Here is a 19,068-nt window from a genome sequence, read left to right on the forward strand (position 1 = left end):
GAAATTACACTATTTATTCATCATTCTTAATTTGTAATTAGTTTTTAATATATAGATTAAAACATAATCAAGTAAGATTTTGTTTGATTTGTTTCATTGCAAAGATTATTAATATAAAATTTTTATAAATTTTTATTATATATAAGTAAAATTATTAAAAATTGAATTAATATATTAAATTGTTAAAAATAAAATTGCAAGTGAATTAAAAGGAGTAAGTATTAAAACTCAAAAGTTAACTCAAAATACGCGCAAAAATGAAAGTAATTAAAGTAGACGGACAAAAGAAAAGAGACAAAACGAGAGATAAGAAGGAAGGTTCAACTACTCTAATTAGAGGTAGAAAAAAAATAGTAGACAGTAATATATGGAGTATGAAATAGAAGTATTAGTATAAACTAGAATGATTAATTACAATATTATACAGAATTGTATTGTTTAAAGCATACTCTAATATTTTAGGAGTTAAGAGTTGGGACCCCAACAACTCAAATACATGACTGTTCTAAGGGATTCATCACATTGTTTGGTTTGTTCATCCTTCATTTTCTTAGAAATTAAGGAAAGTTTATTAGCCTGATGATATGATCTCACATTATTCTTCAAATGTTGTTGAAGAGATTTCATGGTATAATTCCATCTTGCATAACCGTGATCCTTCATGCCTTCTACTGCTGCCATTACCATCCATGTTCTACTCTTTATTGAACTCATTTTTCAATTTTAACTAATTGTTTTAAAGACTCAAAAGCTTTGAGACTTAGAAATTGATTGCTTTTATTTCTTGGGATGTTAGTTGGAGCATAAGCTTATTTATAGATGGGGATTTGTAAGATCGAATTTGCGCAATTTTTTTTTTTTTTTTTTTTAAAATCTAATGAGACAGATGAATAGGTTGTTTATGTAAATCCAAAGGGAAGAAAGCCCCTGGTTTATGGGCAGACTATGGTTAGTTGTGGGGCCCGCCAGAGAAAATGGAGTGTTAAAGATTGAGGGGTGGTGATATGTCGCATTCATTCAGGTACAGACAAACGGAGATACAGTGAATCAGGTCTGGACTGCTGACACAAAATTTTATGGGTACCTCACAGTTAGGATAAGCGAGTAGGACTGTAGAGATACACTTTTGGACTTTCGATTCTTAAACTTCGCCATCCTTTTTATTTTTATCGCAACCTTATTTTAATAAATTGACAAAAATACTCTTAAATTTAAAATTTGTATAAAACACTCCAATCTCACTGAATAACACTTTTATAACTCTAAATTAAAACTTAAAATTTATAGAGTTAAAACAAAGGAATTTAAAACGCGAACAATAAGTCGAGATAATTTTTAAGAAAAACGAAAGATGAGTCGGGCACGACTCGTGTTTCCTTTTTTATGAATTTTTTCTTTTTATATGTTATTGATTAATTTAATAATAATAATAATATTATTATTGTTATTATTATTATTATTATTATTATTATTATTATTTTTGAAAATTAATAATAATAATAATAATAATAATAATAATAATAATAATAATAATAATAATAATAATAATAATAATAATAATATAATAATATTAAATTAATATTATTAATGTAATTAAAATTAATTTAATAATCTTTTTAGTGCCAGGAATTTATTAATGTTAATTACGTAATCGTTTCCAATCAAGAATTAATATGGTAATTAGTTATTTTTTATTCATGTAATTAACTTAACATGATATTTTATTATTTTAATTTATTATTAATAGTTAATTAAATTATCAAAATTGTAGTAAATGACTGATAACCAAGGAAGAAGAAAAGGGTTTTTTAGAGGCATGTTGAGCGGAAATAATTCTAAGTCGACCTTACTGAGAGGGGACCCTCATGAGAGGGGGGTTACGAGTTCAGCTAGGCGGGCTAGGCAGGAAGAGGCTTCCAGACATAGTCAGGCCCAACGTTCGAGTACGCTACACCAAGTGCGTACTCATTTTGAGGACCAGACGAGCCTGTAGAGTAATTCGGGGGGTCCAGTGATGAGGATGGTGACTACGAAGGCTCTGTTGGTCAGCTAGTTGATTGGACGGTCGTGCAAGGGCATGCAAGTAAGTTTACACGGGTAGACCCTAGTACAACAGGCGCTTCTGATCATGTAGAAGACAGCTAGGTTGACGATGCGGCTCCACGAGGGAGGAGGCGCCAACAGTCCGCTGAAACGGACTGGCTGATCAAATCACCCCAACCCAGGGGCCCCCACTGACGCTCGTTTGATACCCAGCTACGGGGGGCACATAGCTAAGGTTATTTTTCATGGCTCTGAGCGTACGCCTCCGATTTTGGAGTGTCGTACTAGGAAGAAGCCGCTGGAGGCGATCATAGACTTCAAGATATGTCTGATGAGTTGTACAGAGTTTTATCTGCCACTCCCCTTGGTCGTCTGACATACATTATACACCAGCACATTGATATTGCTTTAGTTACGGCCTTTGTGGAGAGGTGGCAGCCGGATACCAACACCTTTCACATGCCCTGGGGGGGAGATGACCATTATGTTGCACGACATGCAACGCATTTTAGGTATTGGTATTGAAGGTTCACTCCCGGCTGAACCCGTTGATGGTGAGTGGAAGGTCGCGTTGGCCGATCTATTTGGAGACCCGGAAGGGGTACTTCACTACCGGGAGCATCAGCGTTGGTGAAATTATGCACATGTGCCACCGGTCTCAGGCTTTAGAGACACAGTCTACAGCCTATTACATGGCTATTGTGGGTTCAACACTGCTGGTTGATAAGACTAGAACTGGGAAGCGACCTCACCCTATACTTACTGGGAATGCCGATCAGGATGAGATTGCTTCGGGTGCAATGACTCTGGCGTATTTGTATCGGCAACTGGGTATGGCGTCTAGGGCTGGGTGCAAGACTATTGTTGGTTTTCTTACATTGTTACAGACATGGATCTACGAGTACTTCCCGGCCTTCCGCCCCCATCCTCGTCAAGTTGATGTGCCTAACAAGACGAGGGCTAAGATGTGGTCCTCGCAGAAGCTAGTTAGTGAGCTCAGCAGGCTGAGTGATTGTAGGAGTATATTGGACTCCATGACGGAGACTCAGGTTTTGTACATCACATCACACATTGTTATACATTTTATTTTAATTTTAGATTATTTTGTTTATGCTAATTTTGCTTATAAGCAGGTGGAATGGACTCCATACATTACTTCTCCTAAGGCATTATTAAATGAGCACCCACGCACCGCCTTTATTGGGGCTATCACCTATTTTGATATTATCGAGGTGTATTTGCCTGAGAAGACAATCATATAGCTGGGTTTTGTACAGACTATTCCCCCCTCCTATGAGACTTACCCACGCTCTTTGACCGGTACAGGGTACCTATTCCGTGACCTTTACTTCTCCACCTATTTACATGGAGGCATGGAGTAGGTTCCTCTATTGTGTCCGCGTTGGTGATCAGGCACTTTGTCGGGCATTTGTTCCATCAGAGGTTGTTTCTAATTACGTTGACTGGTTTAGAGTGTCCTCCCCCCATTTCTTTTCCCCGGCGAAGGATCAAGTGCTAGTTTTGGTCCAGCTGATAGCAGAGTTGAATACATTAGTGTTTATATTTATCTGTTTTCTTTTATATGTTTCCATTACTTAAATGTTGTTTTATTATTTTGTTGAAACTATTTTTTTTAACAGTTTGCAAATGAATTTCAGAGTCGAATCGTGTCACTGCTCAAGATGCCTGTTATCGTGGATATGAGCCCCGGGAAAGACAGACAGATGATCTATATATGGAAGAAGTTAGAGATTTATTTGCCGAATGACAAGCTTTTAAAGGGCAAGGCGCTTCATAGACTATTTGTGTTTCAATACAGCAATAGTTTCAATGCAAAATTGGATACATGTCGATATAACAATCTCAAGAAATTATATCGCAAAGACCTTGAAATAGAATTCATGGATTCCTGTAGCGCTTGTCGGATCCTCGATTGCTGATTTGTTATTTGTGTGTATGCCCTTTTAAACAGGGTATCAAATGATCTATTACCGCTACCAAGATAGTACTTGAAAGACAAGTGTTGGCTTTCAACTCTGCTAGTAGTCTGGTTAACCATGTGTAAACAGTCATTCGTCCATGCACGCACAAATTCTCTTTGTGTGGAATCCATGTTCCAACCAAATATCGAACGACCCTTCTATTCCTAGTCGACCAAGTAGTCACAATTGATTCCCATCTATTCTCAAATTTGGCGAGCATAGAAAAGTTAACCAAGGGGTTCTATCTAGTTTGCCTGAATATCTGCCCTTGTGGATTTCTTTTCCCGCCACACAATTTGTCCATCACGTTCTCTACATCATTGGCAATATGTCATACGCATAATAAATGTCGCACATCTACATTAAACAGAAGATTGAATATAATTAACATATATTCAATAAATAGAACGACAATAATTAATCAATACAACCTTTTTACCTAGGAAGACATCACGAATAGTTGCAGATAAACCCTCGTCTCGATCAGTTACGATTATGTTGGGAGTCTGAGCTCTGCCAAAAATATCTCTCAATCTCTCCAACATCAACGAATATGACACAGTCGCCTCATCTCGCATCAAACAAAACGCAACCAAGAAGTTGTGATTGGTTGGTGTCATTCCAATTATTTCACAAAGCGGCCACTTTTGTTTGTTTGTTTTGTAAGTTGTATCTATCAACACAACATAGGGCCACGTACGTATCATCTGGATGGATGTAGGATTTGCAACTAATAATCTACTCAATTCCCCTTCACTATTCAAGTCTGTCCAAACCACGTAATTATGCTCTATGGCCATATAAAGACAGTGTTGAAGCGGAGTCCTACTCTCCATCTCTTATCTCCTAATTGATTATCTTACACTATAAATTTGATTCATACTAGCAAAAAAAACAGGAAATTTTTTTTTAATTGAGGTCATGATAAACGCAGGTTGCATGCCGGTTGAGATATAAATTAGTGGAAAATTTCACGTGATAATCTTGAGGTTTTAGGTTTTTCACATGGTAACCAAAACTTTTAAAAAATTCACGCAGTAACCCTGACGTTTACTAAATTGTTCCATCGTGACGTTTTTGCATATAAAACGTTAACAAATGTTAATTTCGATGCTTTAAGGCTGCTATACGCCTATTTATGTGACTCATCATTTCGAATGCTATCACTTTCAACCTTATTCCAAAACTAAAACCCTAACTCTATCATCTTTTAATTTGGGGGAAAAATATGATTTGAACTAAAGATGGTAGATTTTGGGTTTATGTTTTGTGGGAAAAAGTTGAAACTGATGGCATTTGAAATGGTGAATAGCATAAATAGGCATATAGTAGCCTTAAAGCTTCGAAATTAACGTTGGCAAATGTTTTATGTGCAAAAAGATCACGGTAGAACAATTTGGTAAACCTCTATGATACCGCGTGGATTTTTTATAAAGTTTTGGTTACCACGTGGAAAACCCAAAACCTCCGGATTTCCATGTAGAGTTTCCCTAAAAAAATTTAAATCGAATATGATTTATTGTTTCGATTTTTATAATTTGATTTAAACTTGGATCGAAAATTTCTAAATTGCTTTAATTTGGATTAAATTTGAGCCTACTAAAAACTGAAATTTTCAATTGAGTTAAAATAGTAGTTCAAACCAATTCAAATTGGTTTGAAAAATAAAAAACCAAATCAACTTTGATTTGATTTGATTTCATGAAAAAACCAAATTGCAAACTGAACTCTCACCCCTACAGTCTGTGCCAATGAAATAGTGGTGACGACAAATATAATGTTTTTTACGGAAAAAACTAGATATCTGTTGATAAATATATAAAGAGAGTAAATTAGGTGGATGAAAACAAAAGAGAAATAAAATGTATGAATGAGATAAAAAGAAAGACATAAATCATTAGTTAAAAATAAAAATAATGCAAAATAAGTAAACCATATCAAAATAACAATGACACTAATTTATTGGGCTATATACTAATTTCTTAATACTAGTGTCAATTTTTAGTGTTGCAAACTCTTAGACACCAACTGAGTACATTCTATTTAAATTTTAAAATTAATAAGAAATTGGTAAGTGTATATATACTCCCTCCGTGCCCAAGATATTAGAACACGTACAATCGACACAAGTATTAAGAGTCACTATGAGCATGCTTGTTTTGAGTTTAAATATTTAAAGAGAGAAAATAAAAGTTAAATTATACTTCCTCCATTCCAAAATACTTGCACCATTTGAATTTTTGCGTAGTTCAATGTATGAATTTAATTTTTGATATCTCTAATTATGTATAATTTGATATTAATAATCTTTGTATTGAGACAAATCAAATATGATTCTCTTTGACAATGTTTTAACTTATAGATTAAAAACTAATCACAAATTAAGAAAAATAGATGAATAGTGCAGTATTTTGCATTGGTACAAATAATTTAAAACAGAAAAAGCACAAATAAACGTAAGTATAAGTGAATTTGAAAGAGGAGATGAAAGATAAAAAATATAATGGTATGAGGAGGATGAAAGAAAATGACAATGAATAGCCTTATTTTGGACGAGTAGAAAGGAAATACATCCCCTCTATCCCACTAAGATAAATATTTATCTCAGAATGAGAGGACTAATTTTTCTATCTTTTTTCCAATCACTTTACAACTATTTCTTACATTTGTGTATAATAATATTCAATTAATTTCATACTTCAATAATCTTATTTTCTTAGTTTAGCTTTTATTTTTCTCACAAATATTTATTTTCAATACAAGAATGACGTGAATGTGAGTAGGATTATAAGTGAGTGAAAACAAGAGAAGATAAGTGGATAAAAATTAAAGAAAGTAACACAAATACTCTTTAAAATAAAAATATTTTAAAGTTGAAGGGACGTATAAATAAATGTATTTCTCAGCGCATATTTGGCCAATTTTCATACTTTTGTGTTTTTCAGTGAAGTATGGCTGTATTATGAGTTTGATTAGTAAGAATTGAGTTTAAGCTATTTTATATACCCTAGATTTAATTTGTTAATTGTTTGATGTTTTTAGTGTAAAATTAGGCAAAACACTGTATCTGCTTAAGGGGAGAAGTGTGGAATAAAATCTAATAGGGAGTTCGAATATGTTTAGCAAACAAAAAAAATCAAAAAAGAGTTTTAAAAAGTGCTTTTGGTTGGATTGAAGAATTTTGGCAAAGAAAAGAAACAAATGGGCTAAAGCGTTTTTTTTTTTTTTTAATTTCATTTATTTATTATTATTATTTACTATTTTAATCTCTCTCATTTATTATATTATAATTTTGGTTTTCACAATAAACCACTACTTTCCATTAAACTAACCATATTTGTTAACTCTTTTAAAATATCATTCACACAATTTAGTTTATGTCTCTTTATTAATTACTCTATTTATTTCATTTCAAACGTCTTATTTGCTTTTAGCACATTTGTCAATTTACTAATTTAATTTTTAATATCTCTAATTGTGTATAATTAAAAATTAAAAAAATAAATATTAATACCTTATGTTAATATGAATCAAACAAGATTTCGTTTCACTATGTTTTATGTTACAAATTAAAAATAAATTACAAATTAAGATTAATTGATAAATAATACTGACATAGCAAAGCAAATGTTTGAAAAGAAACATAGGGAGTATTAAATATCCATTTGTGTCCTGAAATAACTCTTCCTTTCTCTATGACTTCTAGTGCTGCCATTACCGTTCTTGCTCGGCTTTTTATTGAACGCATTTTAGAAATTGGTCATAGTTATTATGAGGATGAACAATTGATTTATCTGCTAGGGTGTTTGATGCTTCAGAATTGAAATTTCTCAAATGAAACTTGTTTTATAGTGAGAATTTCTTAAGCTGATTAATATATTTAGTATTTTAAAGTGATTATTTATAATTATTTAGTAATTAATTAAAAAAATTAATTAATTATATAGACTTGTTTTCGAGAGGGTTTTTTACATCTCTTTTAGGACAAATTGAATAGAAAAAGTCTTAGTAAATAACGGATATTTATGGGGTTACTAAATCACACTTATGTGGAAAGATGTGATAGGATGAGAGTTTTGTTTATTAATTTTATTTATTTTAATATTAATTATTCCTTTTTATTTTTTATTGTGATTTACGAATCACGGTTATGGGCTGATGAAATGAAGCCCCTGGTTAATGGGCAGACAGTGGTAAAGAATGGGGCCCGAATTAAGATTGAGCATTGAGATGTCTCATTCTTGGATGTAAATTGAGTGCGACAAAATAAGGTACAATGAATTAGGCGGAGTAAAAGAAAATTTTATGGGCTTAAGATAATGCGTGCAGATTGTAGTAGCCCTGTACTTCATACGTGTGCGAAGGATTCAATAATCTTACAAATTTGGGTCCTCATGTCTCATGGGGTTTAAACGAGTCTTGTATTATACCGTTTTTCTATTGGACAAGTCAATACATCCACCTTTCATTCAATATTGTTAGATTTAAGGGAAGGATTGTTGTATGATGAGGTTTAACAACTCTATTGCAAATGATAAATACAGAAACAACAATCAAAATTAACACATTAATAAAATGTTTAATTATTTTAGAAATTAAAATATTATTTTTAATAAATTTGAAACTTAAATATTAGGATTAAGTCGAAGTCAAAGTCGAATGTTGTATTGATTCGGAGTCACATGGGGTCAAACCAAGTTGGATTATCAGTAGTTTTTTATTTTATTTTATTTTTATTTATTTATTTATTTTTTTTGAGATCTTAATTCACATTATATTTTATTTTGTCAAGTTGGATTATGGTAGAATTTAGATTTAACGGTCATTTCTTGGACATACATGTGAGGGTGAAAAAATTTAGATATCCGATTTAATTTAAGAATCGAAATTGATAACTAATATCTGATTCACAAATACTTGTATGCAACAGTTGCATGGGTGCCAACAATCTATAAATGGGCCACATAGTCCAAATCTACAACTTAAAAGACCAATTTCAAGACGTAAGTGAATTTGATTTTAATTCTTAAATTAGATATTCTAAAATACTCCATTTGTCCCTCTCAATTCATACTCAGTTTGTCTTAGTTCTTAGAGACGGAGAGAATATACGATAACCAAATTAAAATATTTAATTTTTATGTGTGCAAATATCTGATATTCGATTGCATGAAATAATGTGCGCTCTACGCATATTCAAAATTTGGAAATATGATTTTCGAATTGGAATTCAGAATCCGCATTAGTTGAGTCAAGCCTTAAATCTCAACATGATGAAGGTGAGTTCGATCACCTTGTAGCGTACTCCTTGGCTTGCACGTTTGAGAACGCGGTTGTGAGTGCAAGGAAGTATGAGAGCATATGTTTTAGATCACTTGATGAAGTGATCAAAGTGGGAGACTTAGTGTGTCTTGATGAAGGCAAGGGAATGCTCATGGAAGGTTTTGAGGTCTGCTCGAGTGGTCGAGCTTGATGGGCTCGGTCGTGCCAAGCAGGGGCAGCAAGACAGAAGCTACTGGACTCTCGCTCGGGTAGTTGAGCGGATCTTGCTCGGGTCGAGCAACGATCAGCTCCTCACAATACGTGTTTCTGTTTTATGTCCGATTCTTTGTGGGCTTTTGTGGGTTTGTCCTAAGGCTCCCAAATATGTCATGGGACTATATAAGGGGTCTTAGGAGTGTATTAGGGTAAGGGTGAGAGCCTAATACTAAGAGATTACTAGGGTTTAACCAAGAGAGTTTTCTCCACTTGTATTAGGGCATTTGAGGGAGATTGACATCTAGGTTCAATCTTTTGCTTTAAGAGTGTGTTCTTGAAGCTTGTAAGGTGAGTCATTAATGTATTTCTTGCTTATATTAATGATAAGATACTTTATTTGAGGGGGAGGTATCATTAGATACCTCATATATTGTGTGTTGTTGCCATTGTTGTTGCTTGCTCTGTTTTTGTGATTTTCTTTGCATTAGCTTACTTCTTGTTTCATCACCATTGCATTAGCATATCTCCAACAACATTTTTGGATCGAAAACCAAATAGAAACTATATTCAAATTGAATATCCAAAAATTCAATTTGAATATCTTAGTGAAACATTAAATTTCAAAATCATTAAATCGTTTTTTTAATCTATCATTTTTATCAAAGTGTAAACTCTAATAAAATTTAATTTAAAATATCTGGTTAAATTTAATTTGATTAAAATCTACTCAACTCATTTTTATAAACTATAGCAAATTTTTTCGTTTCATATCAATATTTTCTAAAATGTGAGTTAGGATCGATAAGGTTCGAAATACCTTAATAAACGATAACGAATTTTGAATGAACTTAACAACATTCGAAAGAAAAAATAAAATGCAAAATTAACACAATAATTTAAGGAGGTTCACCCAATGATGACTACGTCCTCTTTGGTGTGTAGCTTCTTATTTATATTATTTCAATGGAGTAAAACAACTCCTACAAATGAAATATTACAATTGAGTAAGAGATAAAAACAAAGCTATGTGTTTAGGCTTAGGGGTTTGTGTTTGGATGAACAAATGAGCTCCCTATCTATAGGGGAGATTACACTAATCAACATACAATTCATTAAAGCTATGAATTAATAACTTTGAAACAGCTCCAAAGACTTGAAGAGTCAAAAACAGAATCCTAGGAACGACAAAAGTTTCGCTCGACTAAAACAAAGAATTCAAAAACCGCTTGGTTGAGCGCCTTAGTCGAGCTACCTGCAGGAAGCTTCTGGACAGATTTTGCTCGACTGAACATAGTAGATATCTACAAAACCTTTTGCACTTCTTCATTAAATCTCATCAAGTCTTATATCTCCCATGATTAAGTCATATTCATTACCTTCATTACTTTAAGAATTGATCCATACTTAAATACCATCATCAATCGCAAACATTAAGTTACCAACTTAATTCACCCATTAACATACTCATAGAATTCCACGCATGAATGCACACATCAATTGTGCACTCAATGTAACACCCTAGAATTTTCGACCCCTTAACGAAACCAAAACCGTAAAGGACGGGAGGAAATTCGGGTGTTACATAAAAGAAAAAGGAATAGAATTTAGATAAACGTTAAATATTAACTCTGAAAAGGTGAGTGGAAATTTTGGCAGCATATGCCTTAAAACTGTGCGCCTTTGTAGAAAAACAAAAGTTAATTAAGAAGCTAATAAAGTAAAGGCACTAACGGCCTATCAAAACTATGTCACGGCGGAATGATTCGTCGCCGGCTTCTCAAATCAACATGCCAAACATGGATCGTGGTTCCAATGTCAACGTTTGCGTTTTAAAAAGACTTAACTCCTTAAAACCATACAGAGTTATAAACTACGCAGCGGAAACACAAATATACGAGGGAGGACACAAGGTCTCATAACAAAACATATACAACCAAAATTTACAAAAGATAACCAGAGCTATAAAATCGAAAGATAGTGGTATGACACAGGTTATGCTTCGCCCTCATCACTCTCCCCAAAGAAGCCCCAGTACCTGTTACGCCTGTCTATGATCCTCCTGCTGCTCGACATTAGACCAAAGGCCAATGTTTCATAGCAGGACAATCATAGAAAGTCATCAACAATCAAACATAAACACAAACACGTACACGTCAGTAACTGACATCAAATATAATGAGGCAAACTACTAGATAGCATTATATCATAAAACAACATAAGATGATTTCATAAAACGCAAGCACAGATAGTTATCGTTTATCGGCCACTTATACCTCTTAATTTCATTACGTGCTTTCCAACCCGAACCATGTGTTCTTGGGTAGAATGCAGGTCTTCACGCTCCTCTTTTCGAACATAAGCTCTTGCAAAACACGTGTAGTATCAACTCGACCAAGACATTAACAAAATATCTAACACATGACCTTATAGAGCTTGTCTATCTTAAGGTAAGTGTGATCATAGTCTGTAATACCCTTGAAGTAACTTAACTTAGGCACACTTCTCACTAGCATAAACTACTCTATCAAGAAGTAGATGTTCTATCAATGAGTAAATATTCTATCAAAAAGTAAACTTGCTATCAATGTATAAACTTTCTATCAAATAATGAACCTTCTATCATTAAATAACTTTCGATCAATGAATAAATTTTCTATCACTGAATAACTTTCTATCAGTGGATCTTTCTCTACTTCCTGGCATAGTGACACGGCCAAGGGCGTTATCGGCCATCCGGCGCCCATAGCAAAGTACGAGCTCATGCCCCCTCCAGCTGACCCTTTCGGGTCCTACCTTCGGGAAAAAAAATAACACACTGGGGTACTAAACCAGTAAAGAGGCCACCATATTGGGGTTTGCAAGGCCCGCATGGTAACACCTCGGTCAAGGGGCGGTATCGGCAATCCGGCGCCCAATGACCCAAGCATGCTCATACCCCCCTTACGGTGGTCCCGTCGAACCTCACCTAGGGGACTAATAAATCAACTGGACATAATCCAGTTGAATCACGCCAGCTAATCATAATCTAGTACCTTATCAGATGGGAATAACTTCCACTCTCAACTATTAATGAGCGCCCTGGGATAGTAGCGCGCCAAAACCCACTGAGCCACTCAATAGAATATGAAATTCACTTATAACGGAGTCATTCTAACTCCAATTAAGGCATAATCTAATTCTTAAATAAATAAGGGGGTGGTTCCCGCCTTCTATTAACTCTCTCATTCTCTAAACTATTCTAAGCGCAAGGATTTCATAGTCGATAGCTCTTCATATAAAGTGTACTCACTAGTACTTCATAGTTTCGATACAATGCATACTATCCAAATAAACAATAATGTCTTAAAGAAAATTGCATATAAGGGTTATTACTGCGTGTACGTACCTGTAAGCGTCACTGCACGATCAAAAGTCACAAAATCACCCAACTAAGGCTCTACTTTCCTCTTACGAAATGGGCACCTATATAATTTATGAGTAGAACTAATAAGTTTCTTAACTACTTTGCCATACCAAACTAAATACCAAAGTAACCGCTATCAGCCATTCAACATGAGTTTCCGATTACTCTAGCACGAACACAACTCATTCAATACAAGTCAAAATCATTAACTCAACACAACATAAGTCTTTCCATCAATTTAAAGTAGAAGTATGTGTGAATCGTTTCTTTACATTAACTAATTTTGGGCATATCGACTTGCGTTACCCAAAAATAACTAATCACAACTAAAGCTTACAATTTTAATATAACATTAATATAACGATAAGGCAAATCTTAGAGTTACCATATCGGGATATCATTTGTTGCATTCTCCAAAGCTATTAAGAACTATAATCAAAACAACACGACAAATATCTTGTAGAAATGCAAATAGATAATCAAATGCAACAAAAGGGGGGGGGGGGGGGGGGGTGGGGGGGAGGGGGGGGTGAATTGTTGTATATTATGTTTAAGATTTTTGCCTCTAATTTTTTGCGGAATTATAATAAAATAAAACTTAAACTTAAAATGAAAAAGATAAAAGGAGACAACGATTTTACGTGGAAACCTTCTTGGCCTAATAAGAAGGAAAAACCACGACCCCCGGGATTTCAAAATTCTCACTATGTTTTAGGCAATCAATCACAATTACATAAAACAATTTGCTTCACTCGAAGTTTCTCTATTCTAGGCCTATTTATCTTTCTCTACTTTTTCTCCTTCTCTTTCTCTTCTCACGCTTCTCTTGAAGCTTCTCTCCCCTAGACTTCCCTTAAGTCTAGTTACAACAAAACACTCAATTTACCCTTACAAGGCCAAATTCTCAAGAGGATAAAAACTAAATAATTGCTTTAAGAAAAATATAATAAATTAATTGGCATTTGATAGCTGAAAATATTTTTCTTAATAGATCTCCCTTTTTGGACACTCTTGGATGCCCTCTTGGTTTGAGCAAAGTTCCTCCTATTTATAGTGGGAACAGCCGTCAGTTACCTTAAGCATACCTTCCACTATCCTACACGTTCTCAAAAGAAAAGATAGTGGAATGCCAAAATATAAACGTCCGGCTGTTGTTTGCTCAAAGAGGAAAACGGTTCCTTTAAGCTAAAAATAGCATAGGAGCTAAAACAAAAGATCCTATTTAAAAGGAGATCTTATCTTGAAAAGAATAAGTCTTAGGCTATTTTTAGATAACCTAAAAATAGTTTTGCCAACCAATTTATTAATTAATTAAGCAATTAATTTAATTCTTAACCGTTACATCAACTTAAAAACAGAAAATAATTAATTCGCAATTTTCCAGCCGATGTTTTCTTCAAACCTGCGACGTGAGAACAGTGTACTGTCTCCATCTACAACTGATGTCAGATTGTCAACTTTGGGAACAGTAGACCGTCTATCTACTTTTAACGTCCTAAGCATTTATCTAACTTCTCGGATATTCTAAGACACGTACAACTTCCACGAACTAAGTCATAGGCTTCATCAACGATTTCAACAAAATCGGATATTCACCTACAAAACAATCTCTAAAACATGTTTGTTTATTTAAAAGTGAAGTCATCATCAAAACCTAAGAGGCCAACATATCTATAACTTCAATAGCACCCTAATAAGGGTATTTATAATTCACAAAAATCAATCCACAACAATTAGTAGCTATTATTCTCATTTTAATCAATTAAAATCACTTTCATAGTCAACTAACATCATCACCATTACTAATTATTCACAATAATAACCAATCGACCAAATCTTAAAACAACTTTTAAAGTTATTTAACCAATCATCACCAAAATATAGTATAAAACACACATTATTAGTAGTTTCATCTCTAAATCCAAGCCCTAATCGTTTCGTGTTCAAAGATAACATATTTAATTCCTACCCATACTAAGATTCGAAGAAACTAATACAAAATCAACACACAACCCATAATTTCAATCACACTTCAAACCCTAATTCATAAACATGTTCAATTCATCAATCAAATTCTTACCCACAAAAAGATTCAATGAAATTAACACAAAACCAATTAATTTAATTCTTAACCGTTACATCAACTTAAAAATAGAAAATAATCAATTCGCAATTTTCCAGCTGATGTTTTCTTCAGACCTGCGACGTGGGAACAGTGTACTGTCTCCATCTACAACTTCTGTCAGATTGTCAACTTTGGGAACAGTAGACCGTCTATCTACTTTTAACGTCCTAAGCATTTATCTAACTTCTCGGATATTCTAAGACACGTACAACTTCCACGAACCAAGTCATAGGCTTCATCAACGATTTCAACAAAATCGGATATTCACCTACAAAACAATCTCTAAAACATGTTTGTTTATTTAAAAGTGAAGTCATCATCAAAACCTAAGAGGCCAACAAATTCCCCCTTTTTAATGAAGACAAACTTATAAACAAACTTAAGTAAAATAGAGTAAAACAAAATTTTTAGAGCATACTAGAGATTAAAGCAACTCTAAATAACTTAGCAAATCAAATCGTTACAATATAATTTACCAAGCATGCATAAAACAATTTACTCTATAAAAACATAATAATATCAAATATGTTTTTAAAATAATTTTCCAAAAATAGTTAAATTAACACATAACACAAATCCTTAAGTATTATAAAAAGTAACCGCTTTGAAAACAAGATTCAGAACAGTTAATCAACGTATTCATAAACTTAACAACACAGATGATTTTAAGCTAGCAGATCAGAATAACAATTTTCCATAATCACAGTTATGCACATTAACTTCCATTATTGAAACAATATTAATCATCAAGATTAATCAAGATATGGAGACTTGGAGACTGTGTATTCACAGCTTTTCTTAAGTTTGTGCATATCTTCCCCCTTTTGTCATCAATCAAAAAAAATTGGGAGTATCAAACCACAGCACAAACCATATAGATTTGTCATTGAGGAAAACAAGAAACAATAAATGAAAGCATGCACCATAAAAAGCAGTCCAAATATGCATATAGTTAATCATCAAAGACCAAAATTAAAAACAAGAAAGAAATTGTAGCAGTTGTTCAACAAAACAAATACAATTTTGTACCCCATATGGTACAAAACCAAAAGTGAAATTTTTTGATAAATGTTAGAGCCAACAAATCATTAAAAACATGGGAAGAGGAATCAAGGAGCAGTCTCTTCTTCATCTATGAATTCGGTCTGCACTTCAACTGTATCCAACTTTGCACCAAGACGGTTCTCCATCAGGGTAAGTTGATCAATGATTGAGGCAAGTGAGACTCGAATTTCATCTTGAAAAGCTGTAAATTGAGACTGTAGGTCATGGAGATTAGAGAGTATGGAGTTTGAAGAAGCTGCAGGAACAGAATCAGGATTAGCACAACCAGTACCTGGTGAAGACTGAGATGGTGGTGGTGTAAAGTGAATAGGTGATTGAGGTGGTGATGGAATTTGATGTGGTGGTGGAGTGGTTGGCTTGGGAGAAGGAGGTTTATTAGATGTAGACTCAGGTATGGTGTCAGATGTGGTTTCATCAACCATAGTAGCCTTGCATTTTGAAGCTAACCTCCTACTCTTCCTCTTAATTAACTTAGCCTTTTTCCTCATTGCTATCACAATCTCTTCATCACTTGAATCACTGCAGAGATTGTGATGAACATTATCTTCCAAGGCTTCCTCTTGTTCTTCTGTTTCCCCCTTACTTGCTTCTCCGCCCCGTTCCCCTTTTTCTCCTGTTTCAACGTTGTCAGTGGGTATAGGTTTTTGCTCCTTTTCCTCTTTTTCCTCCTTCCTTGATTTCTCCTTTTCTTCCTCAACCCCTTCCTCTTCTGATCCGACTTCAACAACCTCCTCTAAATCATGCATTAACATCCCTTCATCATTTAATTTTAGGTGCAAATTTTGTAAGCATTTAGCACCTATTTTCATGTTAGGACCCATTGGGAACTGCAAACCATCTAGAGGTACACTAAATTTATTAAAAATCCATGTTAATAGACCTCCATATCCCACAAAACTTTTCTTTTAAATGCAATCCGACAAATGAGAGATCATTAACGAAGGAAAATTAATTTTAATATTATTGGCCATGCAATAAATTAAAGTAGCATCACGTAAACTCACTTCACTTCGTTTGGAGTTTCGTGGTAAGATGAATCTACGAGCAACATTGTACAATAATTTATGCATTGGAGACAATATGTTGTGACTTATTTTTCCCTTCTTTAGATCTACCCCTAAAAATTTCAGAATTGTTCGTTTATTAATCCCAGAGAATGCTATCTTCGAGCCAACATAATAGGTGTCAAATCCAACATTAGGAACATTTAACCATTCCCCCAACATAGCACTATTAAATTCTATTTTCACGTTCTTAACAGTACTAGAACACATCCCACAATCATTAGAGAAATTTAAAATAAATTCTCGCATAAGGTTTGGAAAAATTGAGTTGCAACTAAAATTGGACATCAATACCTCCCATTCTTGATTTTGTAAAATGTCATGCAGTTGAGGAAAATGAGTAGAATCATACCAGTACTTGTCTAACCCGAACCCTACTGACATTTCTTTTGAAACTTCTTCAGCACTATTAGGATCAACATGCTTCGAACGTTTGGCTGTTCTAGAAGATGAACCACCTTTTGGAGTGGAGATTTGGCGTTTGGTACCGGCATGCTCAGTGGAGGGTTTAGGTGTTTCATTTGTAGTTTCGGTAGTTGAGGGTGGTGCAGCATCAAGTAAAGGTGGAGGATGAACCACACTGAGAGGTTGTGGTTGAGAAATTTTACCGGTTTTTGGGGTTTTTGAAGATCTTGGGGTTTTCATTTTGATTTTGAAATGCTTTGAGAGGAAAGGAAGATGACGATTGCTTGAGGAAGAAGAGAAAGCGTGAGTGTTGTGATGTAAGAGAAGGGTTTAATAAAGGGTTGAAATGACGGTTACCCAAAGGTCCAATTCTTTAAATGCTTTAATCATTACATTTGAAATCAAGGATTGATGAAGAGTTGGGACAAATCCAAATAAACCAATTCCCATTATTTTGATTTAAGTTGACCATATATTAGAAAGAAAATATAAAAAAAATGAATGATGCTATTATATTATATAAAATTATATTATATTAAGAAAAATAACGAACATATACTGCTTTGGTCTGATCAAATTAAAACATGCAATCAAGAAAACATTCATAGTACGTACTTTATTAACTGTATGCCTGATCCCTTCAATAATTGATTTTCAATCAAGATTTTGTGGTTGATTTCACCTTTTCAATTTCATGATGCTTCATGGAGAATTCTTGCTTTCACTTTAGTGTAGCTTGATCATACCAAGTTCCAATCTCATATTTTCATATTGTTCCCTCAGAAGCGGTTTGGTCAAGATATCTGCGACTTGTTCATTAGTGTTAACATGCTTTACAACAATATTTTTATTTTCAACATTATCTTTAAGAAAATGATGCCTAATGTGGATGTGTTTTACTCGTGAATGATGCACTGGATCTTTAGATATACATATGGCACTGGTATTATCACAATAAATAGGAACACATTCAAATTTAGTACCAAAATCTCTTAGCTGCTGTTTTATCCAAATCATTTGGGAACAGCAAGCTGCTGCTGCTACATATTCAGCTTCTGCAGTAGATAATGCAACAGTGTTTTGTTTCTTGGAACACCATGAGACTAAACATGAGCCAAGAAATTGTACCATACCTGATGTACTTTTTCTATTTACGAGATCACCTGCATAAGCTGCATCACTAAAACCTTTCAAATCATAGACATCACTTTTAGGATAATATAGGGACAAGTCATTTGTTCCCTTCAAGTATCTCAGTATTCTTTTTACTGTTGTAAAATGTGATTCTTTGGGTTAGATTGAAATCTAGCACATAAACCAACACTAAAAGAAATATCAGGTCTACTTGCTGTTAGATATAATAAAGAACCAATCATGCCTCGATACATTGTTTGATCTACATTAATCCCATTTAGGTCTTCATCTAATCTAACATTTGTAGCCATGGGTGTGTGGTTTGTCTTAGCGTTGTCTAGTCCATACTTCTTAAGAAGTTCTTTTATG

The 19,068-nt window shown here is 33.9% G+C and overlaps 1 protein-coding gene across 1 annotated transcript; it reads right to left on the bottom strand.

The window, feature by feature from the left end:
- Nucleotides 1-307: 307 nt before the first annotated feature.
- Nucleotides 308-845, bottom strand: LOC130807293 (uncharacterized). The gene has a single exon (XM_057672447.1). It carries the CDS (start codon nt 712-714, stop codon nt 466-468), a length of 249 nt encoding a protein of 82 aa, XP_057528430.1. The 5' UTR covers nt 715-845; the 3' UTR covers nt 308-465.
- Nucleotides 846-19,068: the final 18,223 nt, after the last annotated feature.

Source organism: Amaranthus tricolor, chromosome 3, assembly GCF_026212465.1.
Source record: "Amaranthus tricolor cultivar Red isolate AtriRed21 chromosome 3, ASM2621246v1, whole genome shotgun sequence".
Taxonomy (NCBI): Eukaryota; Viridiplantae; Streptophyta; class Magnoliopsida; order Caryophyllales; family Amaranthaceae; genus Amaranthus; species Amaranthus tricolor.